Source organism: Thunnus albacares, chromosome 1 (assembly GCF_914725855.1).
Source record: "Thunnus albacares chromosome 1, fThuAlb1.1, whole genome shotgun sequence".
Classification (NCBI taxonomy): domain Eukaryota; kingdom Metazoa; phylum Chordata; class Actinopteri; order Scombriformes; family Scombridae; genus Thunnus; species Thunnus albacares.
In genome coordinates, this window is record NC_058106.1 from 6,767,433 (window position 1) to 6,786,010 (window position 18,578).

At 40.3% G+C, this 18,578-nt stretch overlaps 1 protein-coding gene across 2 annotated transcripts; it reads right to left on the reverse strand.

Annotated features, from left to right (window-relative positions):
- Window positions 1-853: 853 nt before the first annotated feature.
- Window positions 854-14,982, reverse strand: LOC122989539 (protocadherin Fat 1-like). 2 transcript variants are annotated; one of them, XR_006405115.1, is made up of 3 exons: window positions 14,884-14,982; window positions 14,681-14,802; window positions 854-3,240 (listed from the first exon to the last, which is right to left on the reverse strand). XR_006405115.1 is itself a non-coding variant. In XM_044362535.1 (2 exons), the coding sequence occupies exons 1-2, from the start codon at window positions 7,122-7,124 to the stop codon at window positions 3,233-3,235; spliced, it is 1,071 nt and encodes a 356-aa protein (XP_044218470.1). In that variant the 5' UTR covers window positions 7,125-8,151; the 3' UTR covers window positions 854-3,232. The 2 variants fall into 2 exon arrangements, 1 of the variants encoding a protein (XP_044218470.1); XM_044362535.1 differs by lacking the exons at window positions 14,681-14,802; window positions 14,884-14,982 and adding an exon at window positions 6,062-8,151.
- Window positions 14,983-18,578: the final 3,596 nt, after the last annotated feature.

Genomic DNA, 18,578 nt, shown 5'->3' on the forward strand with positions numbered 1-18,578 from the left:
TATCCAGACAGATGGCAGTGAGAGAAGCCTGTTAGCCGCATATGTTACTCGTCTTTTGTTTATCGGGATGAAACGCAGTCTGCATCCATTTGTTCCTTCAAAGAGCATAAATAGCACTTATTTGGTCTTCTGTACACACACGTGTGTGCATACACAATGAGAACACATGCATGGTTAGCCACATTAACCCACACAAACCCAATGTATGAAGAATTAAATGTTTCTCTTTTTTTTTTGGCTCATTTAATTGCATTTCTTTTCCTGTCTTAATAAAGTGCTGGCCAATTTCCTGGTATTCATTTTTCATCTTTAATATTTCTGTCAAGAAAATTATATATCTAACTTGCAGAAAGAGAAATAATTTTCAAGCTCAGGCAAATAAAACCTGGTGATGATGCTCATATTTTTGATACACACCCAAAAACCCTCACTTACATAATTAATTTGTTTGCTAATTGCTTGTTAAAAATGGTCTTTTAATATGATATATTTTGTTAAAGTTATTTATTAAATTCTCTAAAATTGCATTTGATTTGAACAGTGAATTGTTTTCCTTTTAAAATTAGCACAGTTAACATAGAATTACCATGGTGATTTAGAAAATATAGGTGATATGAGAGCAGATTTAGGCCAACAATTACATACAAAGCATACAAAAAATGCATTATATTATCAGTTAAATTTGGAAGTGTATGATAACTAGGGTGATATAATATTGATGGGTTTTAATAGTTTTAATTAAATTAATTTCTTTAAATGAATAAATTAATATAAATAGATATTACAAATTATGCTCTACGTGAAAACATTAAAAACATTTTGAATGTTGCCAGTGACAAAGGTCTCTCTCTTTGCTTTAATCCATCCAACAAGTCCACAGGCACTGTTTAATGACAGCTCTTTTACAATGGTGCGAAGGATTCTCTTTCACATATAACAGTACAAACACATCCTGAGACTGGGTGTGAATGTACTGTAACAGAAAATAATTAGAGAAGACAAAATGAAAGAAAAAGACACTAAAACAGTTGAACCCTCTTCTAAACTGATGTTGGCAAAGCAGTGCAAATGCAATCTCGCAGCTCAAACTGAATTTCAAAATACAATTCACATATTCTTGAAAAGGATGTGTAAATGATGTGTTACACATCTCTGACTGAAATTAGGACATGCCAGGACATGACTGTGAAAATATTACTACAATTAGCAACACACTGAAGAATTTCAAGTTATACAATTTAAGTACTTAATTATAAAAATATTTTGAAAATAACGGTTCAAATGAAAAAAGTTGCAATGAAAATAAGTAGAATCAAATCCCAGCACAGTAACAGATGTTCATTTTAAATCTCTGCTGAGCAATTTTAACCATGCTAGCAGCTTGGCTCTAGGAATGACAATGTCTTTCTGTTAGTCTGTCCACCACTTTGTCCAAGACTGAAATATCTTGATGACTATTAAAAAGTTCACTATGTAATCTTGTACAGGAATTCATAGACACAGAGGATGAATCCTAATGACTTTGGCGATCCCTTGACTTTTCCCCTAGAGCCACCATGAGCTGGACGTTTGTGGTTCAAAGTGAAATATCTCAACAACTGTCAGATGAATTGCTGTTACTTTTACAACAGATATTCAATGTCCCCAGATGATACATTCTAATGACTTTGGTTATCCCCGGACTTTTTGTCTAGCGTCACTATGAGGTTGACTTTGTTATTAATTGAAATACCTCTATAGCTACTGGATGGATTGCTGTGAAATTTGGTATACATTCATGGTTCCCAGATGATGGCTTTGCATCTAGCGACATCATATGGTAGTTTTGTTCAACACTTTGGATTATAAACAAACACCTGCAGAACACATGACATCCCATCCCCATCAGCTTCAGCTTTACTTCTCTGTTTCTGTGCTAATTAGCAAGTTTGCATCGTAAACCAACACAGTGAGCATGGTAAACATTACTGAGCTCGAGTACAGCCTCACACAGCCAATGGCTGTGGACTCTTCGTCTTCTTTTAATATAAACAAACTACTCCTTGTAGTGCAGAAGGTTTGCTAATACAGCTGATCCCAATGAGAATCAATGCCTCAGTGGCTATGTGCAGCTTTCAGCTCATTGATTTGGTTAATCAGTTCATGTGATTGACTCCACAGCTCACATGGTAATAAGACCTTTTTTCTATTAAGAAAGGAACCCAGGAACTTTGCCAAAATAGAATAGTCTGAAACTGACAAGTAAATTAGACTGTGTGCTGTTGAGCATACTCAACATACAGTCGTAAACAGTTAGGTTAAAAAGAAAGATTTTAAAAAGAGATGACAAGAAAAAAATGGATGGGAGAAAAAAAGCGATGTCTTTTTCAAAAAAGGAAAACTCTGAAGATGGACAAAGGACTTGTGTGACTAACCAAATTAATCATTTAACTAATTAACTAAATTAATCATTTCATTCATCATTATGACAACAGGAGTCACTGCAGTCAAACAACAGTGTCATATTGGCTGCTTTAGAGAAGGAGGAACCTTTGGGGAAAATTAATGAAGCACTCACATGGTGCTCTTTTAGGTGTTGGCACATCATTAAATGACTCTTGAAAATGAAGGGATTGGGATATCAGAGTGTACATGTGCGCAAACACACACAGGTTTACTTATAAAAAAAAAAAAGCAAAAAACAAACAAACAAACAAACAAACAAAAAAAAGACATCAAGGAAAATAATATAGTCTTATTTGGAATGAAGAGCTTTTGGGCATAAAAAAGAAATCCTGGCTAAAATACTGAAGAAAAACCTGAAGATAGCCAGAAGCACTCTTGCTTTTGTCACTTATTGAATTGACACATATTCATTCTCTGGACACTCACCTCAACTTTAACCATAACCACTGCATGCCTAATCTAGACCCTAACCTTAATCTAATATACCCAAATTTGAATGGTTCACCTTATGAGGACTGGTGTTTTGGGGGGTAAGTCCCAACAAAGCGACTGTGAGAACAGATTTATGTCCTCACAATGTAGGTAATACAAGTATACACACACACTAAACTCCAACACAGCTGAAGCTCAGCAGCACTTGTGGAGTGGGCTACAAAAGCAGAAAAGAAGTGATCTTAGATCCTAATACATCCAGCCTCACTCCCACACACACACACACTTTCTGTCCCTCGAAGAATCATGTCAGAAGCTTCCTCTCTCGCCGTGTTAAACTGTGCCTCCACTCAAACTAAATCCCTGGAGTGAGAGTGAAAATAAGTAAGAGAGCAAGAGAGAGGGAGAGGGAGGGAGAGAAAGCGAGACAGAGAGACAGACAGAGAATGAGATGGGATTACAGGGATAATGTGAGCAGATGGAGGGAGGTCGAGGCTCCAGCAGGACTCTCCACTCCAAACGGATTAAAAGACTTCAACCGAGCCACCGACAACCAAACGGATGCTGCGTCCCTCATGCTCGAGACACCGAGCTGAGCCGGGCTCACCCCCCACCGCCCGCCGCTAAGCCCGGAAATGAAAACTTGCCGTCTTTCACCATGATGTGGTAAACAGTTAGGTCATTCGAGATATATTTCCACCCACTGCACCCCTTTCCCCCCTCTTATCAAACACATAAAAAACACATTAAAAATAAAAACATCCATTTAGGAAACATTTACACTGATCCCCCTCTTTACACTCTGTATTAAAATGCATCCTGTTAGAGCAAAACACATCCAAATTCAGATAGATGCACCCAGGGCACATTGAAGATCCAATCACCCAAACCAGCATTGGTCAGAGAGGGATTTAGACATATTACATATTGTTAAGCAACAATATGTAATGTGTCTGTAATCTACAAACACACTAAGCTATTTTACACTTGATATATAACTCAGATCTTTATTGTAATGGTTGGATTTAGCTGGATTACACATTAAAATGCACTTCCTACGCACTAAACTTTCATTTCATAAAAATGCAGATGGCACTCCTGTCACTGCCTCTCATACAATACACTGTATTTACATCTTATAAAATTGACAATAAAACCTTGTTTTGTTTTGTTCATCTTCCACCACCAATATCCTGACAATCCATTTTTGACAACGATGTTATTATTCGAGCTGTCTCCTGTGTGTTTGATTCCTGTTAATTTGTGAAAAAATATATAATAACAGAGTCCGTCAGAAAAGATGAAACTAGAACAGCTTTTGACAGAGTGCAGAGAAAAAAACAACATCCGCTAACATATTTCATCAACTGGTGAAATTTGTTCCACTTGCATAAATGAAAAAGGAAAAAAGCAACCTGGGAGAATTCAGATGTCAAAAGTCCCAACTGAATGCCTGCTTTAAATCAAACAGCGGCTGAACATAAGCTGTGTCTTGTGATGCTCTATAAAGGAACTCTCAGAGGATGCCATTGTAGTGCAACAGCAAGGTAAAGTCACATTTAACACTGAAACCTATAGGTTTTCCTTCAATATTCATGTGGAATGAAGAAAATGATTGTGACAAAATAGCTAACTCTGCATGCTGTTACTGGGAGTGTAAATTAGCATTGTGTGCCAAGAGCAGGCTCAGCTTATTTTCTGCATCAGGATACTTCACATTACAGAGACCAATAGGTTACATTGATAGGGTCACTCCCCCAGTCAAATGCTGTTAACTGGTCTTAATGGAACAAGTATGGGAACTTTACAGTTACCTCATACAGACAGATGGATAGACAAACAGATAGATCCACCTCAATATTAGACTGAGGATACATATTGTCTTTACATTCTATATTCTCCAGTGCTCAGTGTCACAGTCAATTAGCCCAGTGTTTCATCGCTTCACATATGTATTCATTAGTGTGAATGTGGCTGCATGTTCACTCTCACCGTCTCTTTCCTCTTGCTCTGCTTTATCCGCAGGTGATAATTAACCTGTTGGTACGGTGGCCGTTCTGCGCCGCCCTTCTCCCCTGACATCCCAGCATCTGTTCTGCTGGCAGCAGCAGCAGACACATTCACACTGCCCTAATTTATCTCAGCACATGAATCATCATCAACACGGATGAATGTCACTCAGTTTAACCTCTATTGTAAACACCGGGCACTTTGACACTGCTCACAGGCAGACTCCCCTGGGAAAGCCCAAACTTGTCTGATCTCAGGAGCTAAACAGGATCAGGCCCGGTTAATGCATGGATGTGAGGCCGCCAGGGAATTCCAGATGTTGTAAAATAAAATAGCATGGTGGTTCAGCAACAGGGCCCATGGTTAGAACCCCACCAGAGCTAACCTTTGTGGGTCTTTCTGGGTGAAGTTTTCTGCCTGTGTTCATGCGGGTTTAATCATCTCCCAAAAAACACTCCAAGACCACTCACCAAGACTCTGACCTCAGGGTGCTGCACACAGACACTACTCCTTAATTATAAATTGTCAAATGTCCCTGTGGAGAAATCTGTCCCAATATTAAGTATTACTCAACACAATGTAAAACAGTTTATGTTGTCCCCTTTATTATCATGACGAGAATATTGTATATCTTGTCAAGTAGATTCACTGAGAACCTTACAGAGACTTTCAGGGAAGAAACTTTTCTTAGCCGCAACATTAAAAATGATCCAACTAAACAATTATTTCATCCAGTTATTAAAATCAAGAGAATAAAGATGCCAATACTGTCTCACTGATGCAGCTCCACTGGGAGTGTGCAGTGTTAATGAGTTTAGAAGATAAATATTTCCCTTTGGACAATCTGAACAGAACTGTTGTGAATCAAATTCTGCCTCTCCATGCGTAATTTACGCACACAATTAATACAATGTGGTATATCCGCTTATCCCGGCAAATCACCACAGTAAAAATATCAAATTATTAGGGAAGAAAATGTGTTACTTATCATATTTAGGACAAATTATGTTTATATGTTGCACGAGGTGCCTGGCAGGAAAAGCAGAGAGGACGAGAATTGCGCGCACAGAGCCTCATGTTCAATGCCGTCTCTCAGTCTCTCTTTCTTTCACACACTTTCATACACACACTGGGTCGCTCACTGACACAGATACGCGCTCGATCTTTTGCTCACCTCTTTTATCTTGAACTTTCACGGAGATCTCGACCAGAGGCTCCGTTTCTCGGTCCAGTCTCCGTGATATGACAATATCCCCGCTGTCCCGGCTAACGCTGACCGGTGAGCTCTCCACGTCTGGCTCCACCAGCTCAAACGTGGCTGACTGAAACCTCACCGGGTTCAGGTTCATCACCACCGAACCTATCCCAGCATCCTCAGACACGTTGATGAAAACGGGGCTGTCCGATTCCAGTACTGACCTGGATCTTCGCGCGGGGACTTTATTTTGCGGTTTAGTTGTCCGTTTCTCCGCTTCGGGGTTCGATGAGGACGCCACGGGCCATTGCCGTGGATTGATCTCCACGACGAGGCTCTGGCTGGTGCGGGGTGGCCACCCGCGGTCCCGTGCAAACACTTTAAACTTAATAGGTCCATCCAGACCGAGAATGGAGTCCACCAAGAGGATGTCACCGGTTTTGGGCACCGCATAGAAACTCCCGTTTTTGGGCAAGACGAAATAGATGAGCTCCGCGTTCTTGCCGCTGTCATTGTCCCGCGCTGTGACCGTGTAGATCGCCGTGCGGAGCGCAGTGGCATCATCCAGGTTTAGTTTCACATTGGCACCGGTGAAGGTAGGCTGGTGGTCGTTAGTGTCCAGGACGTCCACCTTGATGGACGCCACCTCAGCGACAAGGGAAGACTCCTCTTCCCCTTCCCGGGAGAGTCCCGCGCATTGCCCGCAACACAAACCAAGACCCAGTGCGTATTCAGCCCGTTCCTCCCGGTCCAGAATCCCAGAAGTCTTCAATAAAATGTGGCCCCGTTTATGGTGCGCAAAGACACGAAAATTCTCGCTCCCATCTCCCATGAGTTTGAAGTGCGCTGCCGCTGAGCCGGGCTCCTCGGTACCGCACAGCCTCTGCGAGATGAGCCGCTTCAAGGGGACACTCAGTCCGTTGACCCGGGAGCCCGGAGACGAGTTCTCAAACACATGCCCGTGAAAGAACGGCACCTGCTCCACGGTCCTGTTCCCGAGGGCGCACGAAAACAAAAAGGGTAAAAATGCGATCCAAATCATGACTAGATATCTCAACAGCTCCACTATACTAAAGCGCTCGTGCCACACAGAGATCCATGGGTGCACTCGTTCCTTTGGGATATTTCTCCTCTTTCCCTTAAAGATCCAAAAACTTCCATTAAATTGGAATGCACATTTTCGTTGGCACCATACTTCAGCTTGACGCAAAAGAACTTTGTCTGTGTGTGCGTTTGTGTTGCTCGTCCTCCTGCTCTCTCCTCTGTCTGCTGTCTCACCAGCAGCGCTCTCTGTGTGTGCGCGTCCCAGGGAAAAAAAATGCTTCTTACAGCTCGAGTGCGCGCTTACCTCCGCTCCCTTCCTGGCTCTCTTTTGCGTGCGTTGTTTCCGACCGATCTCACACGGGGATCACACTTAATCCGTCTTGCGTTTGAGTTGCTGAAAACTGTGCGCAGCCATACGCCGACATCCTCTCAGATGGATCAGACTTCTTATTATGAGAAAATCGGTTTTCTTTGCAACTCAAATGTACCGATGAGATGTGATTCATCACGAGGATATCACACAGAACCAGTTGTTTTACGCATGCATTGCCAAAGCATCCAGCGCAATGCATCCGAAACAGAGTGATGCAGCGGTAACGGATTCGCTCATCGGAAATGAACTTCTCAGCAAAGGAGCGGCGAGTCGAATCAACTCGTGCTCGTGCGCGCGCGGGCACAAACACCCACACTGCCAACTGTGCGCCAGTGTGTGTGTGTATCAGGGAGATCCTCAGGGAAACAACCCGACCTCTCTTCTCACTTTGATCAATGTCCAGTCTTGCACGTCCAGATCCATCACTCCTCTTTCCAATAGCGCGTCAGTCCATTGGATTAAAATAATGTAAAAATCGATCATTTTAAGCACCTCCAGGGGGGGCAAAGAGAAAATAAAGGCTTACTACTCCAGGCAAGGTCTCAGAGAGACTCCATCCTCCTTCTTTATGTCACAGGGAATGCCCTATTTGAACTTGTTCATCACAGTGTGTTTTGTTTTGGAACTGTGGTCTCCAGGGGTCTGTGAAAGTTGCAGGCAGGTCCACATCAAAATGAATAACAGTCTGGAATTTAATAAAACAGATATTCACTCTCATATATCAACTTTCACTTTCATATCCCCTCCACACATGTAGATAGAATTCAATACTAAATTGACAAGACCTCAAATCTTTCCATGTGGATCCCTGCTAATAAATCTGAGTGTGTTTGTGGATCCAAGGCATGCTGCATGGTCATTATCTCATCCAAAGCACCAGTGTTATGTGTGCTCTCTGTAATGTTTGAACTCCTACTCACTAAAACACTGCAACCTGTGCAGTTTTAAAAGTTTAAAATCAGCAGTCCTTGGATAACAAGTTTCGGGCTTAACACCAAAACTGTGTTCATATATTCAGTCAAAGTTATGTGTTGTGTGGGAGTGAAATTCCATTGGTGTTTAGCATAACATTTAAAACCAGAATGTGAAGCTGAGTTCACTGAGCAGTGTTTCAGAAGTGAATAAAAACTGTTTTGATGTCAAGGGATACATACAATTAGGAAATCATAGATAGGCTTTCCAAATGTACCACATGTGATTCTGATGTGTAGAAATACAAATTTGAAGATAAAGCCATTACCTTGACTTAAACTTATGCTCTATACAATAAACTAACATCTCAGACATCCATCCAACACTTTGGTACTTAACAAATTACTAGAAATATGTAGAAATGCTGTATAATGCAGCATGTGGCCTTGACTGAACAAGTTTTATTCCAACGCAACACAAAATCTGCCAGTGAGCTGTAATAATTTCACATTTTAAGGCAGCTTTAGCTGCTCAGAGAATTCTCTTTAAACAAGTGACCATGCGGACCATGTTAAATTTGTAAACATGTATCATTACTTATTACCAATTATCTTAGCCTACAGACAGATTATCCCTGTTTAAAAAAAGCTTGACAATATTAGTTTTTATGAGTAATAATTACCACATTTAAATTACACCATTGAAGAAAACAGATCATTTCCTGTCAGATTTCCGTGCCCCTGCAGGGTGGAGTTAGTCCATTCCATATGTGATATATACAGTAAGTATATATCTAATTCTACCTGCAACTAATTAAGTAAAAGTTCTGAATACTTCTTCTAGCGCTGCAAGTCTTATACAACTCCTGTACTACAATTATGTCACTAAAAGAAATAATTCTACAAAATGGAAATGACACAGGTCAGGTTGTTGGATTTGTGTAATTTAGTGTAATTTAAATGATTTTGTTGATTTCTTATAATGGAAAAAATGGATTTGGCTTTTCATGAATAGATTTTGGACTTACAAGATCTTTACAAGATCCAACCTGCATAATAAACTTTGCGTTTGAGCTTTGTTCTGTACCTTTATCCCTCCATGTTATTTTTATTGTATTGTGCAGCAAAGAATTACTCTGTACTGTGTTCTTCTGTGTGGATTTGTCCTTTGTCCTATTCAAAAAGTTAAATCTATTAATAGACAAAAAAAACTACTGATATTTCTATGCAGTATCATATCTGTCATATGAAGTGCATTGTCATGAACACATTTTCAAAGCAAAAACAAGCAGAGGGAGAAGAGAGAAGCAGACAGAGATAGATTTGGTCAGCTGTTAAGCCTGACTGTGAAGTAATATTCCCCACTGTGGCAGTGACAATGGCCCAGACTGAATCATCTCTTCCTCTTATCTCTTTGTGCATCTTTGTTGGATTTAAAATAAAACTCAATATGTATAAAGCATCCCCCGTAACTGTTTGCTTATTCATAATAGAGTCCCGAGCCTGTCTGTATTACAGACAGTCTTTCAGATCACGTCTCTGGAAAAGTCACATAGGCTATTCCAGTCAGCAAGTCAATGGACATTTGAAGACATGCACACTGAAATCATATGACAAACAACACTGTTACTGAACTGGACTTTTTCAAGCATTCTCTGTGCTGAAATGCCCGTGGGCAAAATAATATGACTGTAGTACCTCTTTGCTTCAGCAAAGTCAAGGTGGTTTGGCAGGGAGAGCAATGTTCAGACAAGGGTCAAAACACTTGTGTGTTTAAGTGTATGTAAGTGAGTCTACCTGGCAGAATAATGTGTCACAAATAAGAGCACCATAAAAGAAAGCAAAGGGCAGACAACCTCTGTACTTAATGGTACATTTTAAACATCATTTCCATTATCTAAAATGTGTAAAAGATTCTTTGTTATCTTGATCCCTTCAAAAATTTCCTTTTGACTCTAAACAATCATAGATGGGAGTTTTTGGACTCAGTATTTTCTCAAAACAGATGGACACTGTAGACTTGTGTTACTCAAACAGGAGGAAACAGTGCATTTGTTGGGGACTATTGTTGGCTGCAAATTGATAAAAAATTGTTGCTGTATTAGGTATTTAAAGTACCCAGGTGGTATACAGTATGTGGGATTGACTGAAAATAAACTTAAGTGTGTGTGTTCATGGTAAAGAGGGTACATGTCACCCAGTGCAACCGTGAGTGTTTTGACAATGATTTTAATAGTTTTGGGGTTTTTGGTCAAAAAGGACTATGACAGAGAAATAAGCTATATTAGCATTTGGATACACAGACATTACTTATTTGTAGGATGAATTCATTGTTGGATTTGTTGGTAATTTAAAAACAAAAAATTGCCATCCTTATCCTTTCAGGTGGCCATTTTCATGTGGAATAAGTCCTAGAATTATAGGTCTTAAGCAGTTGTTATAAGTGTGGTAACACTCACCGGACGCTAACACTCCCAGGGTAACCAGAATTATGATGGTATTGGATTAAAATGATAGAAAAATGATAGAAAATCGTCTCATTGCTGTCAGACTAGAACATCGATACTGGACAAGTCTACAAAGCCCTGTATTTTGTTCAGGTACTTTTTTTTCATATCCAATACCAATATTCTCCCTTTTTACAATATCTGGGCATAGCAACTATGGTATGGTTAAGGTTAGAGAAAGATTGTGGTTACTAACAAGGCAAACATTAAAATGAAATTGCTTATTAATTAGCAAAATATTATATGTCAGTGTATTACTGTCAGTGAGAGGTAAGATATTTTACATTTAGTCTCTTCCGATTCAAAATTAGCGTTAATTATATTTGATCTAATTTGATCAGGTTACTGTGCATCTCAGCAACAACTCTGAGATAACATTCAAAGTAATTCAAATGTACATCCAGATGCATTGCATGTGTGTGTGACATCACATCTAAGATGCTATCATCCATTTTTTTCTTCTAATCATGATTCTGGCCCACCAATATTGTCATATTTAGATCCCTTGGCTGCCCTTGTCATAAAGTTTGGCCGCCTCCGACAGTGAGCAGCAAAGTGAGAATGGTTGGTACTCAATCTGTCATCTTCCATTCATTATCATGACAACTGACAGACTGCACTGAGGATCATTCAAATCCATGCAGGCCCACTAAATCTCAATAAAGTGGAACGTCAATCTGGCTCTGGCTCTACCAAGCAGTTTTCACGTCTGGGGTTTGTCCCCCTAGAACAAGAACAAGCTGTTAGATTGACATAACACACACTCCCCTAACTGCTATTGATTATTCTGCCCGCCCACTTTTACAACCTACCCAGTCTTAATTCTCTTTCTATCCATCTTTGTCCTCCTCTCACACCATCTCATTGCACAACCAAATTTCAATTAGTGGATTATCAGCTGTGGAACACTGTTGACCCCCCAAAATCAGGCTTTTTGACAAATGAGGAACCAGCTTCAAGCCTGTTGAAGATGCACAGGCAGAGAGAAGGGAGAGCAAATATAGCATTGCTCTAGTTTATAAAGTGCTTGGCAGGGAAAAAAGAGGAAGGTGTGAGTTCATTATCCAGACATACAATTTCTCACTCTCCCACCTGCAACAGGCTAGCCATCAGGGGAAATATCTTGATAGGATGATAAAGAAAACAGAGACAGGGAATATGCTCAATAGTGCTTTGGAGAGGCGCCAATTGGACTTTGCTGCAAACACAATCTGGAGATCCACTGGGCTGTAAATTGGCTGGGTATAATGTCGGCGTGTGTGTGTATGTTAGCGTGTGGGTGTGTCAGATAGTGGATAGGGACATTCGGGAATGCTAGCCTGGAGCTTTAAGTCTACTTACCAAACAAACAAACACAAACAGTTTCAGTTGCAAACCCTGTTCACATGAGGCTTAGTTACACATGGTTTTCATCTGACATGTTGAATCTTTATGTTACTCCACAAGCATTTTTTTTTCATGTATAGGTCTTGTGACAACAATACTGATATCAGCGAAAAGAAACATAAAGTAACCCTTACTTGGTCAAGTGTAGTTTTAGCATTTAAATGCTATCCACATTAAATAAAGCCAGCAAGGCTTAAATAGGCTTAATATTTATTTTAAACATTCCACTTTATATGCAAATCCTGTCCTGTTAATGACTTACTGTGCTTGGTCATAAATTCATAATTCATGCATTTAAATGCCAGTGAAAAAACACACTAATAATGTGTTAATACAGCAAGATCTGTTCGACTGTCTTTTGATCCTACCTTTTGACCAGAAAAGCTTTTGGTGCAAACCCTTAAATTCTTTATGACAATCTGATATTGTCTTCAGAATCACTATATCAACTTTATTAGCTTATATTAACAATAGCCCTTTCCATATTTGAGGACCTAACAGTGATGTGACCTGTCACCTGGACAAAGGTTGTACCTTTGTATGAACCTATTCAAGCTTGCACACGGGACAGGGCACTCCAGCTTCACTTGACAGCACTAACACAATATGGAAGCAGCAGTATAGTAGTAGTTTGACAACTCAAATTGTGAAAAGCACCAGGGTCATATCCACAGTTCTCATTCCAAGTCAAACCAACAGCCCCACCACGTTCAACTGCCTCACTGAGCACATGGTGTTTCGCCTAACAAATGGATCATAATACCTCGGAAGAGTCAAAGCCAACTGTGCAAAACACACCAACTTTTAAGCTAGGCTGGTCTTTTTTGAGGGTTGTTTTTTGGCATATTGCTTTCACTGGACAGCACAGAAGAGAACAGCAGGAAGAATAATTTTGAGAGAGAGAGGAAATTACATGCAACAAAGGACCCAGCTTGATGGTATAACCTACCACTGGATCACCTGGACCCCATGACCTGTTTGAATGTACAAACCATTTGAGCTTGACTGATCACACTAAAATCAGTGATTTCCTAAAACTGTGGCCATAAATGTCACGCTTAGCTCTCTACTTTGCAAGAAACATACCTTGTCAACTCTATGAGAGAACATTTAAAGTTTCTTGTGGGAAAGAGTGAAGAGGATGTCAGAGAAGACATTATGGCTTTGCAATCACTAAAGCACTTATGATGATAGTGGAGCCTGGCATAAACTGAAGTGAGCGACTGTTGTTCCATCTGATTCAAGACTACAGATGGTCAAGTCAACCTCATTAGTGACAAGATTGATTTGACAGCATCCCAAAACAAGAACAACTGCATGTGCATGGAGACTTTAATGTCAGAGCATGACTACTTGTTGCCTGTCTTGGAAAACATGACATTTGGAAAGATAAATGATAACAGTTTCCAATTCCTAGAGCTCTGCACATGCTACAAGATATGCGCCACCAGTTTGACTAGTGCAAGCCACAACACAAGTGGCCATAGAGACATCCAAGCCTCAATCATCATTTTCCCTGATCATGGCCAACCCCCCCAGCAAGACTGGTCATTTCCTCAGATAGGGCTGCATGATGGGACTTTACCCAAATAAAATTCACTATTCGGTACCAGTGGAGAAACATTAGGCTTAAAGATAGTTGAACAGCATCCAAACCCCTCTGCCCCAACACACGTCTGATGTCAGAATTTGGGGGGCTTTATCCAACATTTTTGTAACTTTCTGAAACCAATAATCCGACAATCAGCTCTAAAGCCCTCTGTTTTCATTCTTCATGCAACTACAGTACTTTTATCACTTTTCCTGCAAACAATGCCTTTGAGGAAGAATTGTTTGAAAGTGTGCATCGTTTTCCCCATTTGAACAATTATTGCATCTCAGCCCCTTACTCTGACAGCAGGCTTTTCACCCTGCGTGACTGTGGCCATGTGGAAAAGCTATAAACACTTCACATTGCCTTTAAATAAGGTTGAAAACAACATGTCATATGAACTAATTTGCTTCACCTATAATAAACCAGGCTTTAGATCAGCATCGACTGCTTATCCAAGGCTTTTCCAAAGCCTGACGACGATGCACTAGAAACCCACAAGAAAGACCCCACAAGGAAGTACAGACTACACTTAGTCCCAAGATGCTGATCCCACTTTGCCATCATCAATTACCAGTCATAGGCTGTTAATCAACTCACATGTTGAAGACTGTCACATACCTCTCACGTGATACCAAAATCAATAAGCTCACTGAGAAGGTCGCAAATACTACTCTGACAGGACTATGGAATGTGCAAAACATTATTATCAAAACTGTGACGTATTTTGTTTGTGTGTCCAAAGTACTCTACTGTGTGCTACTGTGTCTTGGGCATTGTACGCACCTCAAGGAAAGAGTGTCAGCAGATAAATATGTTCCCTTAAGTGCAACCTTTGGATCTCCAGGTAAAACACAGTCAATCCACCAAAGTTGTGGACTGTGCTCAGGCCCCAACAAGCAATCCTCCTGTTTGGAAAGATGGGGAGCAAGCTGAGAACTGTCAGTTGCCCACACCTAAAATGCCTATAAGCATGATCTAAAACTTACCCCTTCGAGGAGCTTGCACAAGGCACCATCTGCTTGTGACCATCACTGAACCTGCAATACAGGCAGGTTGCATCAAAGTGGAGCTGGACCATTATAATAAATTGCTGTATATTTGAATGCTATAAGTTAGAATGAAAGTCACTTTTGAGTGAAGCAAAGAACTTAAGAGCCACCAGTCAGAAAACTTTTCTCTACTCAAACTGACTGGTTCACTCAAGAGTGCACATTTACAAGAAAACCAATCACCATCATATACTCTTAACATTAAGCATGACACAGACTCACCTGTACTTAGCTCTCCATCAGGCTGCCATTCTTGGTGCTGTTCTGTGCTGTCATGCAAGTCTTAATGGTTTATTCAGCCACTTTCTTTCTACAGTAACTCCACCTGCTAAGTTCTGCTTTTATGCACCACAGGGGGATTATGTACTTCTGGTCAAAGTCTAATGTAAGTGTAGCAGCTAGCTATAAAAGCAGATCTAGCCATCTTTATAGCCACATTTCCACCATTAATAAACCTTTTAATATTAATATGTGAGCATCCAAAACTAGCCATTGCTTTCTGTTACATTTTTACATGTTTCTAAAGACATCAACACTAACATGACTGAATTAAATCAAAACAAAGGAGTCATCATAATACAGCACCTAATGGAACATAAAAGGGCCTTTAGAGCATCAGCCTGGACAAGCTATAAAAATGAACTGTACTGCCTGTCAATTTCATTTGGCAGGATGTGGAAACTCAAACCTCTCCAAACTGCTCCGACTACTAATGGAGCCTCATAATTCCAAACTCTGTCCCTCACTTCGGAGAATAGAACAGAAACTCAGTGGATACAATCCTGTTTTTACTTCCTTTTAATAATGCATGAAAGTGAATAGATTCATTTCCCCCCTCTGTTCAATATTTAAGTGCACAAGGCTACCACTGATCCTCAGTGAATCTCTGTTGCTGCTTATGCTGCATTGAGTGGCTCCTCAGTAAGTTTCCCAGTATCTGACTCTTGCTTCTCTGACACCATCTGAAGCAGAGAAGTAATATTATATGGATTCCCTAGTAAAAGGAACCCATATATCAAGGGTACTGGGCCAGCGGATAATTTCCTCAAGCCGTGCTATTGAGGATCAGCCAGCGGGGGTATTAAGGAGAGGCATAGTTAGGCTGGTGAATTGAACCCCATTACAGTTGGATCAAGTCTCTCTCCACACCTCTCTCTTTGGTTTCTCCATCTACAGTATCTAAGCTATCTAATATTTTACTCTTTCTACCTGCTCTATCTGCTCTGTCTGTACCATGCCTTGTTGAATAAAAGGTGGTGTACACTTATTATTTATTTTTTCTTTCCCATGCACAGTGAGGAACTGCAAACTTAAGCCAATTTCTAAAAGGGTATATATATATATATATATATATATATATATATATATATATATTTAGTTTGGGTCCTTCTATGTGATCAAATTAAACGTATGGTCTCCCTCTCATAGACAGTTTGAAATGTTCTGTGACCATTGTTCTGTGGTCAATAGTGTCCCTCAGTGGTATTATATTATGATATATTATGATTGTAGTTTTTACTGCATAGCATTTATTTTACAGCTTTACTTAAGTTACGTTTCAGATTAAGATTTCAAATTAAAAAACATTATAAAATACAATCCACAGTTAAAGTGGCAGTCTGACAGATCTGTTTCCTTCTCTTTGTTGGCACCATATGGTGATAAACGGTAATTGCAGGTGTACTACTCTTTTGCGCAGATAACAATAAATTACTCTTACTGGCTTTTTACTTGCGAAGCGTTTATTGCACGTACAGTAACTTAACAAGGGTAGTTGTCGTCAACTTGAGTACTTCACCTGGTTCACTGTTCTCTGCTCCGCTGTGTGTGCAGCACACACACAAAAGGAGCCCTTGCTGAAACACAAGACAGCAGTGGAAAGGAAATGATATAGCGCAACCATTAATGACAGCAAAATGCAGCAGAGAGTTTATTTCTGTTATTTACCTAATTTATGGGAACTTTCATTTCAGCTCAGTGTAAGAGTCTCAACTGTGTTTTGCTGTTTTTGCTACTTTGTCTCCTCTCCTCTGCCTTGAGGAGCACCAAGGCGCGGGGCGCAGCCCTCCACACAGCGCAGCACAGGAGAGACAGTTACTGTACATGCGATAAAAGCTTTGTGAGTAACAAGCCAATGAGGGTAGAAGAGCGAGTCTGTTGCGTTAGCTCCGCTGATTTGAATGCACGGCGGGAAAGTTGCCGCCGACACCCAGTTTGTAATAATTATAGTCTTTGATAATACTGCAAGGGCTTTAATCAGTGGGCCATAGACTCAATCACCACTTGTGTTACCTCATTCGGTGGCAGATAGTGACCTAACAGACACTTATTTAAATGAAAATCTTCGGAGATCTTCGAGATTGCCACTTTAAAAGATTACACCAGTGGTTCCCCACATTTTTGGCTTGTAAAAAACCAGTGTCTGGTCTGAGCCCTTGTTACATTTCAGATGTCAGTGAGTTGTTAGCAGCTCCATCAAAGAGATATCTTGGCTCTAAACTTTTCAGATGGTTTGATTTAAAGAACTGTTTGGGGCCTTAAGAGGTAAAAGTATCCCATATTTCACAAAAACACAATTAACCATTACTTATCTCACAACCTCTCGGGTTTATCTTGTGAGCCTTTGGAGGGGTCCTGACCCGTTAGGCTGGGAACCACTGGACTAAACAACGTACAGTATAAATGGGTAAAACTAGTTCCACCTCGAGAGGCTATAACAGTATGCTGCTTACACATTGATGCATCAGCATTAATTTAATAGTGTCATATACAATAACATATCAATCATGGGGGGCCATTTAAGTTGGTTTACCTGATAATATTGTACTTTTTCAGGACTTAATTTGTAATGGTCAAGTATGTTATATTTACCTTTAAATTTGACACAGTGGGGCTGTTAGTGGTGATATCCAACTTGAGACTCTGCTATTGTCAGAAAAAATACTCAGCAAATATGATATCTGAAGAACAAGCCTCATACTTTCGAGATGAAGATTTTTGCAGCACATGAACACATAACAACTAAGACGTCCTCATACCAACTTACCAACTGTTCATTTTTCACACTGTTCAGAACAACCCATATGAGTGTTGAGGCAATTAAAAACCAATTTGTGAACCATCGAAAGAGGGCTGAGCCAAGAGCAACTGGACTTTTTTAGATCCATGAAAACGTGTCACTCCTAAACGCTTCTTCGGTCCTGACTGACTGGTGGGGAGTCCCAGGCATTTAAGGGGCCACTGTACTCTATCAGGCATGCTTGTTGGTTGGTTGAATAGCTTCAGAGACCCTCTCCCCCTACACCTTTCCAATGTCAGATTGGGGGTGCTGTGCACAACCACCTCTGTAACTTTCTGAAACGGACAATCCAATTTTCACGTCGTTATTGATCAGCTGTATGGAGGTGAGAGTTGTTGTAAGGGTGTGAAATTCTCTCTCTAACTCTCTTTTTTTATTCTTGACAACTATTTCTGTCTCTTTTCATGTGAACAACTGAGTACAACACTGAATGCCTTCCAAGAGAGACTGCACTGTTATCCCTGTATTTAAACACATCTCCCTTTCTCTATGACGGACAACTTTTCACTCAGCTGTCGAGCGTGGCTGTTCGGTACAACTGTGAATACTTGAT

Bases quoted from the DNA above. Each gene is read 5' to 3' on its own strand.
- LOC122989539 (XM_044362535.1), bottom strand. From the start codon at position 7,124: ATGATTTGGATCGCATTTTTACCCTTTTTGTTTTCGTGCGCCCTCGGG.